Raw genomic sequence first — 22,798 nt, 5'->3', positions numbered from 1 at the left:
AATGTATAAATACCCCTCCTGTCCTACAATAAATGGCTCCCACTCCTGCTGTATCAATCTATACAAGTTCCTCGTCACCCCCAGGTTATTTTGCTGCAGCCAGACTGCGGCATTTACCCATTAAACTGCAGCCCACACCTCACCCTGCAAGGCACTTTGAGGTTTTACTTCAGTGGGAGGAACTAGAGTTAAATGCACCTGGACTCTCCCTTGGCAGACTGACCTGTCCTCCCAGGCCGTGGGCTCCATGAGGACAGTACCTGTTCACTGGGGTCCTTGGATGCAATAGGTTGATGAAGCAGTTCATGAATCTTCTAAATATGTGAGAAACAATGACTTCACCATGGGGTCACACTGAGGTGGTCATAATAAAGAATAGCTAACATACAGCCTAGGTGCCCAGTTCCCTGCTCAGAATTTTATAGTCACCACATAATTCTGTCCCTCTTAGGAGCCTGTGAGTGGGACATCATCATCCCTATTGGGGAGATGAAGTAAACTGGCCAGCTGAGGTCACAGAGTCAGTAACTGTGAACATGCCACGTGAACCCAGCTGAGACTCAAACATCTGAAGCACTGAGGGAAGAGGGAGGGAGGCAGCGATTTCTGGGGCCCAGGGTAATTCCTGGGGCTGGAGCTGAGGCTACAAAGGGAGGAACAGGGAGAAGCGAGAGGTTTCAGAAGGTCAGACCTGAGTAATAGAACAGGTTAACAGAGAGGAACCAAAGGAAAGGTCTGGCAGGAGGGAGAGAGGGGCGACTTTAGGAATTTGGGGTTCTAAGTTCCAAGGGAAAATCCATCTAGGGAATTTGAGTGTGTGCAACCCAGTGTGAGAGGCAGAAGGAGAATCTGCAGAGGAAGACTTCAGGAGTGTGAACTTTGGAACTACTTCTCAGAGATCCATGCTGGGGCCTATGAGCAAAGGAAAGATAAACAGACATGAACATAAAAACAACAAGAAGCAGCGTGCATTCATATGTGTGTGTACATGCATGTGCACAAAACACACACACACAGACACACACAGACAGACAGACAGACACACACACACCCCATTCATTCCCTGAGGGCTTGTGTCACATAGTTATGTTTCAGTGTGAATCTTAATCAAGTTCGATTTTCCTCTGACAGTTACTTTTCCCTGTTGCCGTGTTCTAGTTTAAGACTCGGTCTTCTTTTATGAAAAACCATATTCATACCAACATGAAAGTTCTTGTTTTCCATATAGAAGGAAAATTAGAAAACAATAGAATTGTAAGAAACAGCTTCATTGTTAGGACTGATAAATCGTACACTGCCCATCAGTCCATCTGTGGAGTAGCAGAATGTAACAGAGAAGTAGATCATTTGCATTTGAATACATAAGTAGCAGATCCTGTAAAAAAAGATTCCATTTAGCAGGGATGCAAGACCCTGGTATTTTGCAGGGCCAAATTGGTCTTTAACCGGCATTGCTAGCTTAGGCTTCTGTTCTAGGTAACTCACTTGCTGGGAAAATAACACTGTCTACAGAGTCAAGGCTATTTAATAAATAACAGTAGAGGAAGATTTTTCATACTTGGGCTTAATGTCTTTGGGCAAATAATCTTGACTTGTGACTCACTTTCCTCATTCAGAAATGGGGAGAATAAAGAGTTTGCTTCCAGGACTGCGTGGGGCAGTAAGTATGCTCCTCTGCTTCCAAGAGCAGAACTGAGGAGGTGCCAAGTGGATCTTGTGCTGCTGCTTCTATTATCCGTGGAACATTTGGCTACTAACCCTGGTCACAAATTTCCTATGGACAAATCAGCACTCATGATAAGACTGATGCACAGCTGCTTCTGCCACACAAAACACGACAGAGTGCTTCAGCAATTTTTATTACCAAAGATGTTTCTTTGGTTTGCAGTGTGGGAATGTAAGTTCTGGAGACAGTGACTGCACAGGACCTTCCCACCCATCTCTCTTTGCCCTCCTTCTTCTTGTGAATCATGACTCCTCAAGCCCATGACCCCACACCCAATCCTCACCAAGGACAGAAAATGTGAACATAGATGGTAATACAAACTCACCAATCTCACTGTTCAACAGGCAATTTGTCTATAATAACAAGTCTCAACTGTTCAAAAATACAGTTAAAATTAAGCATAATTTTCTTTAAAAATTGGCTAGTATTAGTCAATTGAAGTTTCATTTCTTTTTTTCCCCCTAAATACACATTCGTAATAGTAGGCTTTATCCCTCCTGCTAGCGACTTAAATGAATTTCAGTTGCATTTAGTATTTAGAGGTTAAGTGAGTACAAAGACACTAATATTAAAGGGACAGAGGAAGCCACCTGCAGCTCCCTGCAGCAGCCAGCAAGCCCTTCCTCAGGGAGGGGAAGGCACGGGCACCTCAGGAGCCCAAGGGGAACTGCTTGGATGTGTCACTCACGGCAGGGCACAAGAGCATCGCAGGCAAGCAAGAATCCCCTAGAAGGCAGTCTGAGCCCTGTGTAAAAACCCCTGATTCAACCCAGCTGCAGGGTGCCTGGCTTACACTTCACTTGTTACACTTAATCTTTGCTGCAATAAGGAGATGAAATATTTTGTTTCTCTTTGGTGAAAGGAATAAAATCTGTAAAATGAGCAGTTAAAATAACATCTTGTGTGTGTGTGTGAAAGCCTCATGTTTGCAAATACAGCTGAAATGGTACATGTATCTCATTTAGATAGATGCTAGTGGACATACTAGTAAAATAATTATTATTAAAATTTCATCTACCCCTTCATTTTGTCATTATTATTTAAAGGGTCAAAGCTGTCTATGTAATGTCTGGATTAAGATACCAATCTGTACCAGCTCTTATTTCATAAGACTCTTTGCTCTGTAGAAATCTTTGTCAACTTAAGTGAACAAATGACAATTTTCTTATGGATCAAGAAAATGTACATCTGCTTATATTTACCATCTATAATAGCTTTTTCAGACTCATCTGTTCTCTAGAAACAAATTTGGCATTTGACACTGATCTCCTGTGACCCCTGAGATGGTCTTAATGCTTCCTTTTGTTTAAGGTTCTCAGAAACACAGACTTAATTAGATCCAAGTACACGGTGATTGATTTCATTCATGCAGAACTTGCTCTATATTGTACTGTGCATAATGTTATATGGCACATTCACTTTTATTTTGTGCATTTATAATTGCTATATGTTTTGTATAAAAAGAGGTAATTTGAGCTGTTGAAGGAGCTATGGTGATATTATAAAATAGAACAGCAGATAGTCACACTGTCAAGGAATGTCATTTTTCACATTTTTAAACTCATGAGTGCTCAACATTAAACTACTAGAGTTTTAGTACCATGGCCCATTATCCATTTTATAGTATATACTTATTGATATATTGACATCTATATCTATTATTATAATACTATGGTATATATTATATATGTTATACATTGATATGGATATAATATCTACTGACATGCTTATCTATATAACATTCATCAGATATTCATTGTATTAGACTCAATTATATCCTGTAACTCAATACATCTTGCTAATATATTTGGTCACGTCACATGTATTACAAAGTCCCTTTGTAAGATAACTTTTTCATAGGACACTCAGAAATACACAAAGATGGCTCTTGACCCACAAATCACAAAACAGGAACAACAATACTTAGACCTATTTGTGGAGCAGAGTATTCTTACTACAATGGTCTTCTGCATGTGTACAAGACTTCTTTGTATATTCCTGCAGCTAGGAGGGAAATAAAAACCCTTTAGATTGTTTAAGTAAATACCAAGCTGTTAAACATTAGTTCAAGTAACTGTATGAGATAAATATTGATTCAGACATGTAATAAATCTATGAAGATGACTTCTCCGCGCTTACTTTGAAGAGATTTTCCCCAGCAGGGCAAGGATGTCATTTCCTTGATGGCAGATGCGGTTTTAAGACTTGTCAAGGAGGAAGCATGTCTTGCTTAGGCATCTCTGCTCTTCTCCAGCTGAGGAATGCAAGCCAGGGTGCACTATTATTGTTAGACTACAAAGAAGAGACCACCCCAGTGGCTCGTGTGAACACTGTCACAGCTGCTCCTCTTACCTTTGAAATCGTTCAGGGTGATGCATGAAGAAGGGGCTGCTTTTATCTGCCTCCCACTCAGGGTATGTTCAGCCCACTGAGGAAAATACTTGTGATACACTGCTGACAGAAAACAAAACAGAGCCCACACTGCGGGCTGCTGCCAATCAAGGCCTGCAGCTGTGATGGGGGGCATCCGATGACTCCACAGGCTTGTCACTAGGACCTGTGCTTCACTTATCAGTGATCACAGATCTCCATTGTCCCTAAGCAAGGGGAGCCCCTAAGAACCCCTGGATCACCAATGCTGACATGCATACATGGATGGATGGATGGATAGACAGACAGATAGGCAGAGAGAAAGACAGGATGAATGAATATATGTATATATTCCTTTCCACAAAGCACATCTTTGCTCCCATTAGATTGAATCTAATGATTAGCAGAGGGAAAAATGTTTGAGCTGCCAACTCCATATCACCCCATTCGGATAGCATCACTCAAGTCCAGACTCCTACTCTCTCTCCCCCGAGCTACCAGGGTGGCCCACCTGCCTCCATGGCCCCTCCAGGGAGTTTCTATTGTGCCACTCACCCTTCCCCAGGGACTCCAGCCATGCGTGGCTTTCCCCTGGTAATCCTTACCAGACAGCTGCCCCAGCCTCCTGTGCCTGGTCTGCACACCCCTTCTCTCATGTACCTGGCTTCTCCTTGGTCTTCAAGGTTGAGTCTCTTTCTATGGTCAAATCTTTATTAAATGCTGTCATGGCATTAGTGAGTCTTCTTCCATTGCACTTACTAATGTGTCAATAAGAAATGATCAACTCTAATTTTCTATGTTAGCAATTCTATCACTGTTTATCATATCAATGAGCACAGGGTATTGAAGCTATGTGTCTCCCATCCCAAATTGCCAAAACATCATGACTTAGGACCTACTGTGAGCACCATGCCAAGCTCTGGGTGTGTGCTGAAGACCAAAACTGCCTCAGTCCTGACCCGCTCTTGTAAATTTTTTGTGGTACTGGGGATGGAATCCAGGGCTTTGCGCATGCTAGGAGAGTGCTCTCCACTGAGCTCTAACCTGATCTCATGACCTTCCTACCTTGGCTCCCCAGGTAGCTGGAGTTGCAGACGTGCTCTTTTGATGCATATAGTTTAAAGAAAAAAAAATGACATAAAGTAAGTTTCAAGTTACAAATCTAATAGGTGTGGGATGAGGTCAGGGGAACTGGGTGTGGAGGTTGAGGCTGTTGAGGTCAAAGTCAGGAGGGGGGTGAGGAGGAAGAGCAAGGGTCAAGGGTCAGGGCCCACAGGAAGGGAGAAGAAAACCTAGTTAAGGCAACAGCAATTGCATGGGCTTGGAGAAATACCCTTGAGCAAAGTGTGAAAGAAAGAACTGTGGAAAAGAGTAAATGCTGGGCTTTGTGAGCTTTTCAATGAAGTGTGGACCTGACCCTGAGGGTTCTAGAGAACCAATGCTGTACACTGGCAGGTTCCCAGCGCTCAAAACGGTCTTCACAAATCACTGACACTGTAGATCTGCATCATGTATGAAAGGCACTGAGTAGAGAAGATGCTACTTTAATATTTTAAAGCATTAGGTAAGTGCCAGGTGCGGGGGCACACACCTATGATTCCAGAGGCTTAGAAGGCTGAGGCAGGAGGATCATGAGTTCAGAGCCAGCCTCAGGAACAGCCAAACGCTTCTCAACTTGGTGAGACCTCTCTCTAAAAAAATACAACATAGGGCAGGGGGTGTGGCTCGGTGGTCCAGTGCCCCTGAGTTCAATCCCAGGTACCCAAAAATAAAAAAAAAGCCTTCGATGAAAACTTTAGTAAACTCAGAATTCCCATGTTCAGGTCCCTCTCATTATTTCAAAGTCATCTATTTGGGAAAACTTAGACCAAGTAACACAAGATCCACATTTCTATTCAATTATATTTTATAATCTATAAAAAGAAAACTCCTCCAAAGTACACATTCATGAATAATGAATAATTTAGAAAGTCTAGAACAGATTTTTACATGTTGATATGTGTTTGTGTGATACATATAATATTCCATTTGAAATAATGCAACAGTGTAGGTTATCAAACTGAGACAAAAATATCAATCAACATATTTAACAGCAGCAATATGTTAATGGGTCTGACTTAATATATATATCATCCAATATCTTTTAATGGAGCTTATGAATTTGTATATATCTTATTAAATATCTTATTAAGCAGCTCATTACTTTGAATATATCTTATTAAGTATCTTTCATTTCTTAGTTTCATTAATATTCAGCCTTACATTCTTAATATTTTCTTTCATTCAATTTCAAGTGCTTGAGTTAGATGTTCCCTGCCTTGAGTCTGAGTGCTGACCAGCCCATAGGTGCCTTGCGACTCCAGACCGAGGCAGCCGAAAGCACAGAGGGAGATTCTGAAAGGAAATACATTCATTGCTATTTTTTTCTTGATATGATGAATTTACTTACTGCCTTCTAAAAAGCGGCTGATTAGCTTTTCAAAAGCTGCTGGAAATAAATTATAAGGAATATACTAATAGATGATACATATTCAGATGGACAGGACAATGATCTTCTCGGAGTTCAAACTGTCACTGTGGAACTGCAGGTTTCCACACACACTCTGGGTCACCTCCTCAGGTATGGGGAACTAGAAAGACGTTCCTCCTAGCTTCACAGCAAAGCAAGCTAGACAAGTCACAAGTTCAAGACTTTTTTGAATCTATCAGAGCGCTGTGGTCACAGGGCCACCCTGAAGCCCAAAATCCAGAAAAAAAACCCAACTGCAGAGAAGCCAGCACTTGTCCTTGGGGCAGAAACCACAGCAATCCGGGGAGGTACAGACTGGAGGAGGAAGAGCAGAGTGGAGCCTCGAGGCCTCGGATAAAAGGGAGGCTCAGGGTTCGAATCCTCCATCTGACCTTCTCCAGGGACCCCGCGGGCTTCATCTGTGTCTTCATTGGTTAAACAGCAACAGTCCTGGCTGGGAAGCACTGGGAAGAAGATTCCTCCTCAGACTCTTCCCCACCCACACCCCAGGGAAAAGCCTTAGGGGGAAGGGGGAAGAAAACACACTGCCCCAGGGAACCATCAAATAGGGGGCAGCCCACAGCAAGGGAGTGGGGAGGACTGCCAAGACCACCCACCATCAAGAGCAAATGGTACAATGTTGGCTTGCTGGGAAAGAAGCCCCCCCCTCCACCACCGCACTAAGGGGAGGTGTGAGGAAAGAAGTGTTTGAGAGCAGCTAGGAGACAGAGAAGGAGTAAAACCCCCTGGAAATCCACCCCACGCCACGCACAAGGTATCATCCGAGGGGCAGCCGGCAACCATACCAAACCTCAAATTGCCTACCTCCCCCTTCCTCCCCACACTGAAGGCCCCACAGGAAAACACAGGGGCTCACCTGCAGGTACAAGAATGACTTACTTCTACCTCAATTGTTTCCATAACACATTCTGCTTTCAACAAGCAATCATAAAAATCTAAAATGATAAAAATTATTGCAAAAGAGGACCAAAGTTGACGAATGTATACTACACATTTTTGAGGTGTATGATAAATCTAGCGTGATCAAGACAGCCTGGTATTTGCTATAGATACACACAGAGACTGTAGAGATAGGTCAGCATTAACACAGGAAGCTCATGTTATACAAAGCTGCAAAGGTAGTCAATTGAATAAGGAGAAGTTTTTTCCACAAATGATAAGAACTGGATGTCCAGATGCAAAAAAAAAAAAAAAAAAGATGAACCTGGATCCATATCTCACCCTTCATACAAAAATCAGCTCAAAATGGATCAAAGCCTTCAGTGTTGAACTCTAAAGCATCTAGGAAAATCATTTTGTGATTTTGAGTTAGGTAAACAGTTTTTAGACCCTACCCCAAAAGTAGGATCCACAAAAGAAAAATAAATTGAAAACTTTTATCTGTATCAAAATTAACTTTCCGACACTGATAGAATAAAAAGTTAAACAAAAGACTGACAGAATATATTTCAGATTGAAGACTTATATTCAGAATACATGAAGAACCCTCAAACAATAATAAAAAAAAACTACTTTTTTTTAAAATAGGAAGAAGACTGAAACAGACACTTCAGAAAAGATACAGGGGTGTCATAAAATGCTCAGTGCTACACAAATTAAGGACAGTGTCACTCCCCTGAGTTCTGAGGAGGCTGACTCCTTGCTACACAGTAAGCTGAAGGTTTGGTTTTTCAGAGGCAGATTAGGTTTACTTTATACTTGATATCCAGAACAGTGCTCATTCATTCCAGTGTTACATCTTTAAACATAAAAATGTTCAACATTATTAATTAATTAGGGAAATTTATAATTAGGGAAATTCAAATCAAAACTACCAGGAGATACCATAGACTCTCTGAACTGAATGAATCCTGAAAACATCAAGGATCTGGGCCACTATAGAGCGTGCACTCAGCCACCTCCACCTGCACAATCACTTGTGAGGTTAGAGCTTCCTAACATGCACCTATCAGGGCTCAGCAATGCCCCTTCCTGGTATTACTAACTGAAACTTGCAGCCACACACACTCACACATACAAATGTACATAAGTGTTAATAGTAGCTTTATTTATAATCCTCCAAACTTGGAACAACCCAGATTTTCTTCTGCTGGTGAATGGGTAAACAAACTAAGTATCCATACAAGAGAAGGCCACTCTGTCATTAAAGGAAAAAAACCAATACTTCATACAACGTGGATGAATCTTAAATGCATTCTGTAAATGAAAGGACCCACATTCAGAAGACTGCATGTAAGACTACATGTATATGACACATAGACAAACAAAATTATAAGGACAGGTCAATGGTTCCAAAGGTTGGCATGAGGGCAGGGTTCTACAAAAGACAAACAAATGGGAATGTGGGGGTGACAGCTGCTCTGTATCATCACTGGGAAGGATTCATGACTGTGTATCTGTCAAACTTACAGAAGTGTATTCCACAGAGAGTCAATTTCACTGAATGCAAATAAAACTGATAATTTACTACTGTTAATCTGTCTCTGAAAAAACAAAACCTGCAGCTCCCTGCGGAGCAGCAAGAAGTCAGCCGAGTCAGAACTCAGGGGCTGACGTTATCCTTAATTTGTATACCACTGAGCAATTCATTTAGAAAAGAAACTTGTTAATGGGATGTCTTCTTCTCAGTTGGTATCTGGAGGTTCCAATGCTCTTAGACCAGCTCATTTCCATGGAAGGTGCCATCTGCTCCTAGTAGCACACTGAGTCAAAATCCTGTGTCTCTGTCTTCTAGGACAGGACCAGCCATCAGCTCTTGGTGAGCACACTCACCTCCTTGGAGAGCTCCTGGCTCTGGGGACAGAGCCCTTCACATGTAGGACCTGCCCAGCTGTCTGCTCCCTGCTACAGTGTTCACCCCTCTTCTCCACTCCCTGGAGCTAAGCCCAGGTGTCACTTACCATGCAGGTCTTTGCGACACACTGCTCTAAAGCTACCAGGTAAGAATCTCAACATCTGTACTGCTAGAAAAGGCATCAAGGTCCATCACGACTGTAATTAACTAAGGAACCAAGGAACTGGGGAAGAAGGAGCCACCTACATATCACTGACCATTAGATTTTTAGCAGTTAGCAAAGGACCCTGCAAAAAGTGAGGATGGATAAATACTTACTGACTGAATTAATGAACAAGTAGGTTTATTTTAGTGTTGATATCCAGAACAGTGCTCATTCGTTCCAGTGTCACATTTTTAAAAGTAAATTCAACAGTTCATTGCTGGCTCACACTCAGCTCCAAGGGAGCTGTTTTAGTTAATTTCATGTGTTAATCTGGCTGGGCCGGGGGGTGCTCAGGCACTTCTCAAACATTGCTCTGGGCATGTCAATGAGGGTGTTTCTGAATCAGTGGACCAGTGAGCAGACTGCTCCCCTCTTGTGGGGGGAGTTGAAGCCCTGCCTAGAAGAGAGAGCTGATGTGGCCACCTGATGCCTGAGATGGGATACCAGCCTTTCCTGTCTTCAGACTCAAAAAACTCAGTCCTTCTTGGGTTTAGAGAATGCTGACTTTCAGACTAACACTTCAACTACCAGCTCTGTGGATTCTCAGGCCTCTGAATTCAGATTGGAACTATCTGTTGGTTTTCCAGGTCCGTAGCCTGCTAATGACAGAAGCTGGAACTTCTAACCTTCCATAACTGTCAGCTAATTCCTTATAATAAATCTATTTGTTAGTGGTTTCTCAGGAGAACTCTAATATAGGACCTCCTATAAAATTTTTCCCTTACATTAGTTACTTTCTTAAATTCCTGACATACTTGGACTTTTTTAGGCACACTCTGTATCTTGTACCCACAACGCATCCATTTTGCTTCCTACCATCTTTGCAGTGCTGCCCCCACTTCACTGTGTTCAAGGACTGAATATGGCCCACTGTGTGACTTTTTGGTTTGGGTTCTAGGAAGAAACAAACTAAACTGCTCTCCAGAGATCTGCTAAACCTACACAAAAACAAACAAAACAAAAAATGTGTCATCATTAGGAAAAGGGTACTTTTCAAATATGGCAAAACCTTGTGTGGTCACTTCAGAGGAATACTGGGGACTCAATATTTTCTTTAGACTTCAGAGGTGCTCTAAAGAAACAATCCTGTACTGACCCGGTATTCCAATTCCGAGTGCAGGGGTCACACAGTTCCTTAGCTGTCATGCTCCTGGTGAGTACGTCAGCGTGTCACCACAAAAATCTCAAAGGCAAAGCTCCCTCCACACACCACCTCACCGTCACTGGCTCTGGCCCACTGTAATATCGAGGGAAGTGCACCTTCTGAGAAAAGTCTGATTTTTTAATATCAATAATAGTTCTATTTCATGCCAGCAAGAGCATTTCCCCAAACCATGTATTTCCAACTAAAAAGTTAAAAATAATAGATATTGATAACTAAAACTTGAACAAAATGTGGCTCAGTACAGCCCTGGCCTACCATGTGAGGCCCTGGGTTTGTCCTCTAAAAACACAAAGTAAATGATTTAAAAATTCTAAAAAAGTTGGACAATACAAAAAAACTAAAAATATTTGCAGCTATTTGAAATAAACAGCATTACTTCTTTAAAAACTTTTTCAATTGAAGGTCACAGTTTACTCTAACTAACTGCCATAGGCTCCCAACATTTCCCCAATCCTCGAATGCTGTTAGGTCCACTATTTTTGTTCAAATAATAGTACCAGAGAACTCATTTTCAATCGGAGGCAAAGTTATATTTCATTAAATTCATTGATCTTTGAGAGAGAATGTGAAAGCAATAAAGAAATACAGATAGAAAGAATTCACTGAAGACCACACACCCTAAGCAAATGTGTGTCTCCAGCATGTTTTCTGAGATAAACTCTTCAATCATGTTTGTTATTAAATAGCACCAAAATGCACTGACTCAACACAAGGCATTTCTTTATTATGGACTTGGGAGAACACGGTGTAGGAATGCGAGGAGGAGCACCAGACAGGACTCAGACAGGAGAACAAGCCAGATGGAAAGGAGCAGAGAAAGGTTCTGGGACTCACACTCTGAACAGGAAGGTAACTCTCCCACTGCACTGCACTTGGGACTCAGAACTCCTCAAGTTTCCTGCATGCACACACACACACTGTGCCTTCCAGTGATTCTAAAAGTGAGAAGAATACTTCAATCTTTAACTCCCTGAATGCTAAAATTCCAGTTATTTCCCTGGCCTATGAGCAAAGCAATATTGATGCAATAATCATGGAATGTTACTGAAACACAGTTTTTAGGAGCGATTTCTCATTCTGCTCTAAATATACAAAGATTTTGATTTGTCATGCAATTGTTTACCCCTTCCTAAGTCTCCTAAGTAGTGCAGTAAGAAGGAAAAATAGATTTTATCTGAAAAACTGTGTGCATCTGGTGAAATAAAATGGGGACAGAAGAGAAAATTTTGAATACAATAATAGCAAACCAAAATTACTGATCTACTTGAAAGCAGTGTATTATTTCAAGCTGCTCTACTTCCAAAAGTGGATAAAGAACCAAAATTCTCAAGTAATAAACACAGGGAATCATATTCAAACCCTGAAAAGTATGTCTAAGGAGTGATACAACTGGCAGCTGTTTTTAATCAGTGGCTTTCTCCTTGGATGTGATGGTTACAGGGATGAAAGGTATTTGTCTCATAAATCAAATATATTTGGTGTATATGCTAATTCATTTTCTCCTTCAAACACACCTAAAACTTGAACATAAACAACCATCTAGCTATGGTCCAAATTTCTGCATTCCTCCCAAGATTCACAGATTTAATCCTAGCCTCCAACGTGTCAGGGGTGGTCTCTAGGCAGTGAGTGGGTAGAGGGGCACAGCCCTCAGGAATGGGATATTAGTGCCCCTGTAAAGAAGATCTCAGAAGCTGGCTCATCCTTTTGCTACCTTATGAGGACAGAGCAAGAAGGTGTCAGCAATGATCTTCTGTGATTTATCAGAATGTGCCTTCAATACACAAAGATTGCTGTTGCAGGTTTCATCTTGTTGCTGCATGCTAGCTACTGCAAAGTCACCAAGGTGCACCCACCCAAAGTACCCTCAGATAAGACACTGTTTAAAGTATCAATACTTTTTTTCTACATTCATCATCAATTACCTTGATTTTAAGAAGTTTTAAAAATCAGATTACACTTAGGCTATGTTTTGGATAAATGTCCCATAAAGGCCTATGTGATAAACATCAGGTCCCCAACTTGTTGTTACTGGGAAGTAACAGAACCTTAAAAGGTGGGACCTACTTGGAGGTCTTCAGGTCACGAAGGGGGCCTTTGAATGAGACAGTGGGACCCTTGCCCTTTCCTCGTCCTCTTTCACCACCAGGCCATGAGAAGAGTCCTTCTACTTTGCCACCAGTCCCACCCGAGGCCTATAGGCAATGGGTTCACCTCATCAGGGACTGGAGCCTCTAAAACTGTGAGCTAAAGTAAATCTTTTCAAAGTTGATTAGCTCAGACGTTTGTTATAGTGAAAGTTTACCAAGTAGCATTAGCATATTATCTATTTTGAATATTGGAGCTGAAATGCCATTATCATCTGGTGAAATTTAGCATCAAAACAGTATAAATCTAGGGGCTGTGCAGGAGGCTCAGTGGCAGAGTACTTGCCCAGAGCATGAGGTCTGCTTGCTCTAAAAAGCAGTTCTGAGCACTGAGTACTTTCTGAAATCATTGACCATCTCTTCATTAACAAATTGTTAAATTGTCTAAAAAACCCAGACTTTAAAAATTAAGTTCCTACAGAAGATGAGAGTAAAGCAGAAAAATTAAAGTACTAGTAATTTTCAATCAATATATCATGTATTCTCTTGGAAAACAAACTTAGATTCTATCTTCTTTTCTTAGAAACAAAGTTACCCCAATCATTATCTAAAGCATGTGGAAAAAGAAGAAGAAAAAGAAGTATCATTAGTACTTTCAACCAGTTTGGGATGGAATATTACCTATTAGTTTAAAAGAAAAACCAAAAAAACCTAGTAAATGTACTTGAAAATTAAAATCAGGAAAAAGTTTGCCCAAAATGTGGGATAATATGTGTCCCTGAATTTCTGCCTAGTGACTACAATACTTTCACATTTTTAAGAGAGAGAGAGAGAGAGAGAGAGAGAATGAATTTTAATATTTATTTTTTAGTTATCGGTGGACACAACGTCTTTGTTTGTATGTGGTGCTGAGGATCGAACCCGGGCCGCACGCATGCCAGGCGAGCGTGCTATCACTTGAGCCACATCCCCAGCCCAACTTTCACATTTTTTGAACTGTGTAGTCCTTGCTAAAACTTAGCCCAGAGATATGGAACATGAAAACATAAAGAAAGATATAACCAAAGAGAAGAAGAGTCAGAAACAGAAAAACCACATTCTTTAAGCCTTGCTTGCCCCAAAGCCTGCAGTGGCACCTGGGTGCTTGCTGGTGGGAGTAAAGGGACTAGGAGTCCCCAGCCTCCAGACTAGGACTCACTGGCTGAAACCAGAGCTGGGACAGGGGCTGGGCCAATACAACAATAAAAAAAGATGAAATTAAAAATGTGGGGAGTATGCTCAGTGGAGCACACAGAGCTAGCCACAGTGGAGACAGCAAGTGACCACTTCAAGTCAATATTGAATCTAGAAGTCAGCAGCTTGCAGGAGAAACTTGACCTTCCCATTTGCAGCCCTCATAGTCGGTCACCCTGGGGACAGAATGGTAAGGTGATCAATAACCCCTGGAGTAAGAATAACAGAGTTCCAAGAGGGGGAATGAAACTCAGCACTCAGCGAGAAGGCAGCAAACCCAGAAGCGTGTACTCGCGTCTAAGCTAAAGTAACTCAGAAAATTCCTAAGGGCTTAAAACATGCAATTGTATTGTTCAGAGAAATAAGGGCAGGGGCAAAATTGACTTTTTAAAAAGGAAATAACTTAATGAGCAGAGGCATAAATCCAGTAAAACAAGGAAAGTCAAGGGCCTTCTGCAGGGTGAAGCACAGTAGGCCCCAGCACCAACCTCCCCTGTAGCAACTGGCAACTGAGAGAGAAAAATGACAACTGTATTTTTACCAACATGAGGGGGTTGCTAAAGCAAGAAAATGAGATGAACTGGAACTCCAGAGCAGGAGCTCTTTCAAAGTGAGGAACAAAGTGACTGCTGGTTTCTTCTCGGGGGTCATTTGTTGATTTGGGGACACATGTAATTCTACAGGTGCAGACTAAGAATTGTGACTGGGCTGCCTTAAGGGATTCTACCAAGGGAGCAAAGACAGCAAGGTTTGTAGGAGTCAGTGTGTCCCTTTTAAGGAGCAGAGTGCATGTGTGATGGGTCCTGAACACAAGGTTCATTTTCCCTAAGGGACTTTGCTAAACTGTGGGCTGTGCTTAGAAGCCTGAGAGACCAGGCCAGGTGTGTCTAAAGCCACCTTGAGGGCTCCACTGGCGGCATGTGAGAGAAGAATTCTGCTAAGCCAGAATGCTTGCTTTAAACACAAAACTCCAGGATGTGTAAGGAATCAAGGCCAAAAGCACCACACATTAACATCTCCCAGGGAAGTGAATTAGCAAGTCCTGAGAGCTGAGCAGAGCTGACCAGCCAAACCACGCCAAGCACAGACAGGAAGCAGAGGCCTTTCCAAGGTCAGCAAGGACCCCAGTCCAGCTTGCTCTCACCTGCACCAGTTCCTCACCAGCCTGGCCAAGCAGGGAGGGGGAAAGACTTCTCTGCCACCATGATCATCTATCACCATCTGACATACAATTAAAAAATTGTTAGATAGGAAAAGGCAAAGAATAGGAGATTAGTAATCTAGAGAAAAAAGATAATTAATATAGGCTGAGAAAATACCCAGAGGTTAAAATAACTGTGATTAAAATATTGGAGAAAATAGATGTATATAAAAGGGTGAAAGATGGAGAATTAAAACAACAAATGGAAGCTACAAAAATCAGCAATGAAAATTCCATAAGAGAACTAAAGAACATAATTATTAGGCATTAGGGATTCTGGATGCATTCACTACTATCCTGATTACAACACAAACAGAACAGAAATTCACAACACACAGAACCTGACAACAAAGCAAAAGCTGGTGGCCTAGTGGAAAAATGAAAATTCAATACACACTACTACAAGCCCATAAATGGACAGACGTTCCAAGGGCAGTTGGAGGCATGTCGCAGAGTGGAAGATGAAAATGCACACCCCACGGTCCAGCAACCTGGCCCCCAGCAAGTGGGCTGCAGCACCTCTCCCTCCTTTACTCCTAGTACAGGTTTAAAAGGATGCTTGAGAATGTTCTCAGCAGCACAGCACTGCTTCATGAAGTAAGACAGCTGCGCACATGAAGAGTTTGAGCATTCTTTCAGCTAGGCTGCGACAGTCTAGGTGGGCAGCAGCATTGTGTGCTGCTCTCCCTCAGAGGACAGCTGGCATTATGGTATGTAAAGTGCCACACAAAGCACGAGGGTCCATATAAAAAATTCATCAGAAATGATGTCATAAAGAAGCATATGCCTAACAGAAGGGGTACGAGATACAACATATGCCTAACAGAAGGGGTGCGAGGACAGAAGGTAGAAGTCGAGAGAGAAAAGTGAAGAACCATCAATGCTACAGAAAGAGATAAAAAGCTGGGAAAGAACAGTCCATCATTGAGGGACTCTTATTTGACACAACAACAAGTGTCAGGGTGGTCTCCCAGTTTGCCATCTTGTCCTACCAAGCCACGCTGCCTTCCACCATGGACTTGAGTTTCCTGCTGAACTCTCAAAACCTAGACAACTGATCTTAAATTGTCATCACAGTTTCATTCTGTCTATGCATCATATGGTGTGCCCTGGAGACACTCTTTCTTCCTACTCCACAGGGCGACCCAGGAAGCCATGCCACACACAGAAGACTCACTCCTGGTCCTGCAGATGTTGGCCTGAAATGAACACAGGCTCTGAAATGACCAGGGTGAGGGTCGGGAGTTCCAGCTCTGTGCCAGACACCTCCCACGAAGACCCCAGGGTTCAAGGCCCAAGAGTAGGTTCACCCGGAGCTCCAACCAGACCCAGCCTTCAGGCACCCTCCAGCCCCTCCCCAAGTCCTGGATACTGGAAGGCGTCTTGCAGTCCCAGGTCACCAGGGGGCTCCCCTCTAAGCCAACTCTAGACAAGGGCCGTCCAACAAGACACACAAGGCCCTAACAGAAGCGGAAGGGGCAGGAATGGAAGAAGCCAGTCCAAGAACGTGATCGTGTTCCACTAACAACAGAACTGGAAAAATCATCAAACTCCAAAATTAGTTAAAAATACAATGAAAAAGCAACAACAGAAATTAATGTGTCTTATTTACCTTAGCTATTTTCGCTCTACAGAAATACGAATTCAAGCTCCATGAAGGTAGGACTCTGCCTACTCTGCTCACTGCTGGATCTCCCACAGAAATCAACCTAACACAGCTCACCTGATTTAGTACGAGATGCTTTTTTAGCCATTTACTTTTTCTTCAGTTTTTCTATTTTTCCCTATATTTTACTCTTAATACTAGGTGAAACACATAATATTGTATGAAATTTTTTATGAACTGTTCTTAAAAACACACAGCATTTGCTCTCAATATTTTCGGTTAAGAATTAATGATATTAGGGTTAGAGTTGTGGCTCAGTGGTAGAGCACGTGACTAGCATGTGTGAGGCCCTGGGTTCAATTCTCAGCATTGCATATAAACAAATAAAGGTCCATCAACAACTAAAAGAATATTTGGGCTGGGGCTCAGTGGTAGAGCACTCACCTAGCACATATGAGGGACTGGGTTTGATCCACAGCACCACAAAAAGGTAAATAAATAAAATAAAATTATGTCCATCTACAACTAAAAAATATTTTAAAAAATAATAATTGATATTAAAAAAAAATTCATGACAACTAAATCTAAGAAATGACATACTGTGCCAAGTCAGAAGGGAACATGACAGTATGGAACTAGATTAATATGAAATTCCTTTTACCTCTCTTTGTTATTCAGGAAAATGGAACTCTGCAAGTTGGTACTTAATGTTAATACACAGTCATATCATTGCATGTAAGAAGTCAGCATACAATATTATGTGTTTCACCTAGTATTAAGAGTAAAATACAGGGAAAAATAGAAAGAAAAACTGAAAAAAAAGTAAGTGGCTAAAAAAGCATCTATTACTAAATCACTTCTTTGAAAGTTCCCCCAGCTTAGTATATCTGAGAATAAGGGTTTTTTCTTTATCAATTTCTCACTACTAATAAATTGTTTCACATGACTATGTGGAACTATCAACATTATCAGATTTTAAATGTTAAGAAAATAACAATATAAAAGCTGGTTTTGGATTTTGTTTTTGTTTAAAGTGAAAAAAAAGATTTTGCGTATCTTTGCTTATATTTCATCTCATCACATAGCTACTTCTATCTCCATCAAAATACCACAGCTCCTTGAAAACAATGGTCCTCTGTCCCACTGTCTGGCTATTAAATTACAACTATACATGCCCTGATAGAATATGTTCCTATTAAAATTCCTTGAAGGACCTATTGAAGAAGTCAGTTGACTTAGTCAATTTTCTGCTTCTGCAACAAAATATCAGAGAATGTGGAATTTATAAACAAGAGAGGTTTATTCAGTTCTCCATTCTGGAGGGTGAGAAATCCAGGATGGAGGGGCAGCATCCAGTGAGAAAATTCTTACTGGTTAATGTGGTAAAAAGGCAAGCAAGTGTAGACACAGGAAATATAGAATGGAAAGACAAAGTGATTAGCACCCACTATCAAGAATAGCACCTACTGTCAATCAGAAAAGCAGTGCTGGTGCGGTTTTCACACATAGCTCTAAATGCTTCTTTCTTCTTTCGATTAGATAATAACTGTAAATTACACAAGAAAAAGAAAATATGAGGAACAACTGAGTAAGAGAAAAATTTCTTTTAGAAAAATCAATGATTCTATAGTGAGAGGTATGCTTAAGTATTACAACATCAAAAATATACAGTTATCAGGATTTTAAACATTTAGGTGTTAGAAATTTATATATGCATTCCAATAAATTACAAAATTATATAATTTTAATTAATTAGGGTATTCTTGAATTCTTTGAAAGTAATTGTTTTAGGTGTCATCCAAATAGTTCATGAACTTACTGATGACAAAGAGATTAAAACTCAGGTCTTCACTATTGATGGTTATCTTGAGAAAAATAATAAAAGATGTTTTTGTGTAGAGATCATTGTCTCCTAAAAGGGAAAGTTTCATTTTCAAGACTCCCTCACTGGCTCAATCACAGTGACTACAGAATGGACCCGCTCCATCACACCTGCCATCTCCCGTCCGTGCCACAAGCATTAACTCAGACATCCTCATAGACTGGTGAATGATGTAACAGTTTTAAGCCTGATTCTGATGACCAAAAGATGCACCCTGACTTCCACTGGACTGCACTGACAGATTAAAAGGCCCCAAGAGTCCTATACTTCTCAAAAGCAAGACTCTGTGTGCCGCAGTTCGGCTGCAGTAAAATAACCAGGGGGTGATGAACAACTTGTGTACATTGATACAGCAGGAGCAGGAGCCATTTATTGTAGGACAGGAAGGGTATATATACATTCCACACAGCATATCTTAATTAACATAAACTAGATACAGCAGTTAACCAATAAGGAATCTCCACACTTAATGGTTCTCTGGCATTACTTCACAAACCATTCCCTCTGCAAAATGCCAGGCGCCATTCTGACTTGTTTACAGACCCTAACATCTGTGAGTTTAATAACCCCTCACAACGTTCAGTTCTACGCTATCATTCCTCATTCTTAGCCACACTCTGAACCAGCCCTCACTCTCCAACTTCATTGCACACCAACTTCTACATCACTCCTCTTTTCATCAAGTCCTTAAAAGAAACCTATTATTACAAATATGGAGAGAGATACTTCAAATGCCACTTAACTAGCTTGGACAGTTTACTTCACTTTCCAACCCTCAGTTTCCTCATACGTAAATGGGAATGACCTCACAGAACATTATGAAGATGAAATGGTTTAATATTTATAAAACTCTTAGAACAATGACCAACATACTGTTTGCTATAATTACTAAATATTATCAATATGCCTTCAAACTTATAGATTTCATGACACTAGATTTGAGGAGATCATAAAAACAAGCATCCCCCTTTTCAGAGCTACTTAAAACTGTTCCAATCGTCCAGGAGATACACTCATACAAACCTCCAGTGCACAATGTTCCATAATCCTTGGGGCACAAACTTTTACCTGCTAAAGCCTAGTTAATATGGGGAGAAAAAGGTGTGTGGCAAAATGAGTCATTCAAGTAGAAGGAAGTCAACAGCCAGCACACAATAACCAATTGCCACTTTCACAATGACTAAGGAAGTGACAGGCAAAAATCATATTCTCAAGAAATTATGTTTTCTTTTTTTTTTTTTAAAGAGAATTTTAATATTTATTTTTTAGTTCTCGGCGGACACAACATCTTTGTTTGTATGTGGTGCTGAGGATCGAACCCGGGCCGCACGCATGCCAGGCGAGTGCGCTACCGCTTGAGCCACATCCCCAGCCCAAAATTATGTTTTCTTGAGCAGATTTTGAATCTGCAGTCACTTCAAAAAGTAAATTGCTTAGATCAGTCCACTCACCATGAACAAATGCTTAACTAAAATTAGGGGGGAAAAATGTTCTCTGCACCACTCACTAAAAGCACTAAAATAATCCCAAAATTTTCACTACGTTATAAATATCACATAAACTTATAATTCAACTTTTCAATAAGTTAATATGGAAATAATCCCAAAAACACATTAGCAAATTTTCTTCAGATTCTCAATGCCTATAATGCCTTTTAAGGAGAAATTTTCATGTAAAAAATAATATACTATAAACAAAAGGTACTGGCTTCTACACTGAGAGTTCTTCTACTTCAGCTCATAGTATAGATAGTTCATCCTCCCTGAAAATGAGGCCTGGTTTCCAGGCAGCTAACTGTTCTTCTTTATCATAAGAACAGACTCCCCTTACCACTGACAGTTACTGTTAGAAACGGAACATTCTGTTATTAAACTACAATAGTTAAGACTTACTTTTAATCTACATACTGTGCATTACAAAGTTCTGTTTCTCTCCATACTAAAATAAACAGTTGTACTCACAACCACAGATTAAGCCCAACTGCACAGCACTAGTAAAAGTACCTCAAAAAAAAAACTAGCTAAAAATCACTAATTGTTGCACAGAAACCAAAACACTATGACATTCTTTGCTGTTACCTTTTGGATGCTTCTGCTGGGTTCCTCTCACATTCCCCAGGCTGTACGCGGCTTTGAATGTCTGGATCTCGTAGCTTGTCCTCATATCCTTGGAGTAGTCCACTGTGGCATATCTGGGCAACCAGACCTCTAACGAACCCTCCAACACACAAAGTATCAGAGTCCTGGGCTTTGCAGAAATGAAAGGCCAAAGCCTGGTGATGTAAACCTCTCTGCAAGCTTGTAGGTGAACTTGGCCATAAGAGTTCAGTACACAGGGCTGTCTTGCCACGACCAGGCCCTCCTACCAACAACACACCCCAGGCAGCTGCCTTTCCTGAGACAGCACCAGGGTTATTCCCAGAATTCATCACAAGCGAAGGTGTGTTGACAGCACTACTGCAGCAGCTGGATTTCTCCTGGAGGCAATGCTGAAGCTTGTGGAAAACCCACTCCCTACAGTAAAACTGCTTCCTGAGCAGTAAACTCGTTTGGGCCATTTTGCAGACTTTTTCTTCCCAAGGATTAGTCATAATAGGTTTTCTATCTTCAACACTGGCTAGGAGCTAGGTACACCAACATAGTCTTTATATCCATTTGGACATAACTTGCATTTGAATGACAAAAGCAACCAGTTACAGAAAAATTCAACAGTCACAATTTATCAATACAATGTGCATGACTGTAGTTGCTTCCATATTCTTGATTACCAGAGAATATATTAATTGTGAACAGATGCAAAAACAACTGGTTCCAAAGCTTGCCAATAGTTTTTGTATATCTTGATGGGTCATATAGCTCCATTGTTATGTCTGGAGTTTATGTGACTGTGGAGATTTAAAGCATACAGATGAAATAATAAATATGGAAAACTCAAAAAGAGAAAACTCAGTCTTTCAATATATAACCAATGCTTCTCCAAATTCCAGTGTTAATTGTGTGTATGAAAATCAGATGTAGAAAAGCTGTCCATTATCTTAAAAGTCATCAAAGAGATAGCATTTATATAGTACATAGGTAGCTCTGTATTTCCTGTTGAAGGATGACCACTCCAAGTACTAGTTCTTGCCAGTTTTAGGCATCTGGGTAACTGCAAGGGAACTGATTCAGATTATCTCTTATGTGGCAGACACGACAAACCACTGTTTACAACTTCTTAATCCAAAGCATTCATAAAATGCATTTTTCAAGACAGCAGATTCTTAATAAACGGGTTCCTGGGTCTTAAGATGTCCAGGTAATCCACAATTTCCATAAGTAACTAAAACGAAACAAACAAAAATATCTTAGTTCAAAATTCCATATAGTAAAAGCTTATTTACAGTTCACCCATCAATCTCAAAAATCCATACACCTCATCTCTGGCACTTTCAAAAAGTTGGGACACTTACCCCTCAAAGATACTCGTTCTATTTCCCTTTTGCATTATTTTCTTCTATGGCTGTAATTCCTAAGCAGCCAGATTTTAATAATTTAATATCGATTTTTGAAACCTTTTCACCCTAGAAAGGGAGAGAAAGAGACTTGACGCACTTGATGGAGTGACACCCTTCATTTTGGCCAGAAGGCTCTGAGGATAGCTTCGTGGAACAGCGCCTCCAAGGAAGCACTCTCAGCCCGCCCTGCAGGGCAGTCAGGGGCTGTCGACTGGACTCCGGCACTTCTTTGTTGGAAAAAAATCTAGGAAAAGAACACCAGGGTTGCGGCTGAATGGGAACTGGTTAACAGAAAAGGGTAGTAAACGAGGATCCCTTCCATGAATGATGAATCAAACACACTGCAGAGTGACTCTTTCCCCACGCTGCACCAAGGGCGACGCGAAGGACGGAGTCGGACGCCACCTCCCGCTCCGCGGAGCGGGGAACTCCTCCCGAGCACGCCGGTGGGGCAGCGGCGCCGGAGGGGCAGCCCAAGTCAGGCTCGGCCAGGAGACCAAAGGGTC

At 41.2% G+C, this 22,798-nt stretch overlaps 1 protein-coding gene across 1 annotated transcript in view; it reads right to left on the bottom strand.

The window, feature by feature from the left end:
* LOC143389650 (ankyrin repeat domain-containing protein 50-like) overlaps positions 1-21,389 on the bottom strand; it is a 51,843-nt gene extending 30,454 nt beyond the window's left edge. Inside the window, exon 1 of the mRNA XM_077108362.1 lies at positions 20,878-21,389. Within this exon, the coding sequence (XP_076964477.1) occupies positions 20,878-21,389 (512 nt within the window). The remainder of the gene's footprint in view (positions 1-20,877) is intronic.
* Positions 21,390-22,798: the final 1,409 nt, after the last annotated feature.

The sequence above is a fragment of the Callospermophilus lateralis genome, unplaced genomic scaffold (genome assembly GCF_048772815.1).
Source record: "Callospermophilus lateralis isolate mCalLat2 unplaced genomic scaffold, mCalLat2.hap1 Scaffold_63, whole genome shotgun sequence".
NCBI classification, from domain to species: Eukaryota; Metazoa; Chordata; class Mammalia; order Rodentia; family Sciuridae; genus Callospermophilus; species Callospermophilus lateralis.
This window is presented reverse-complemented; position numbering and strand designations above follow the sequence as displayed.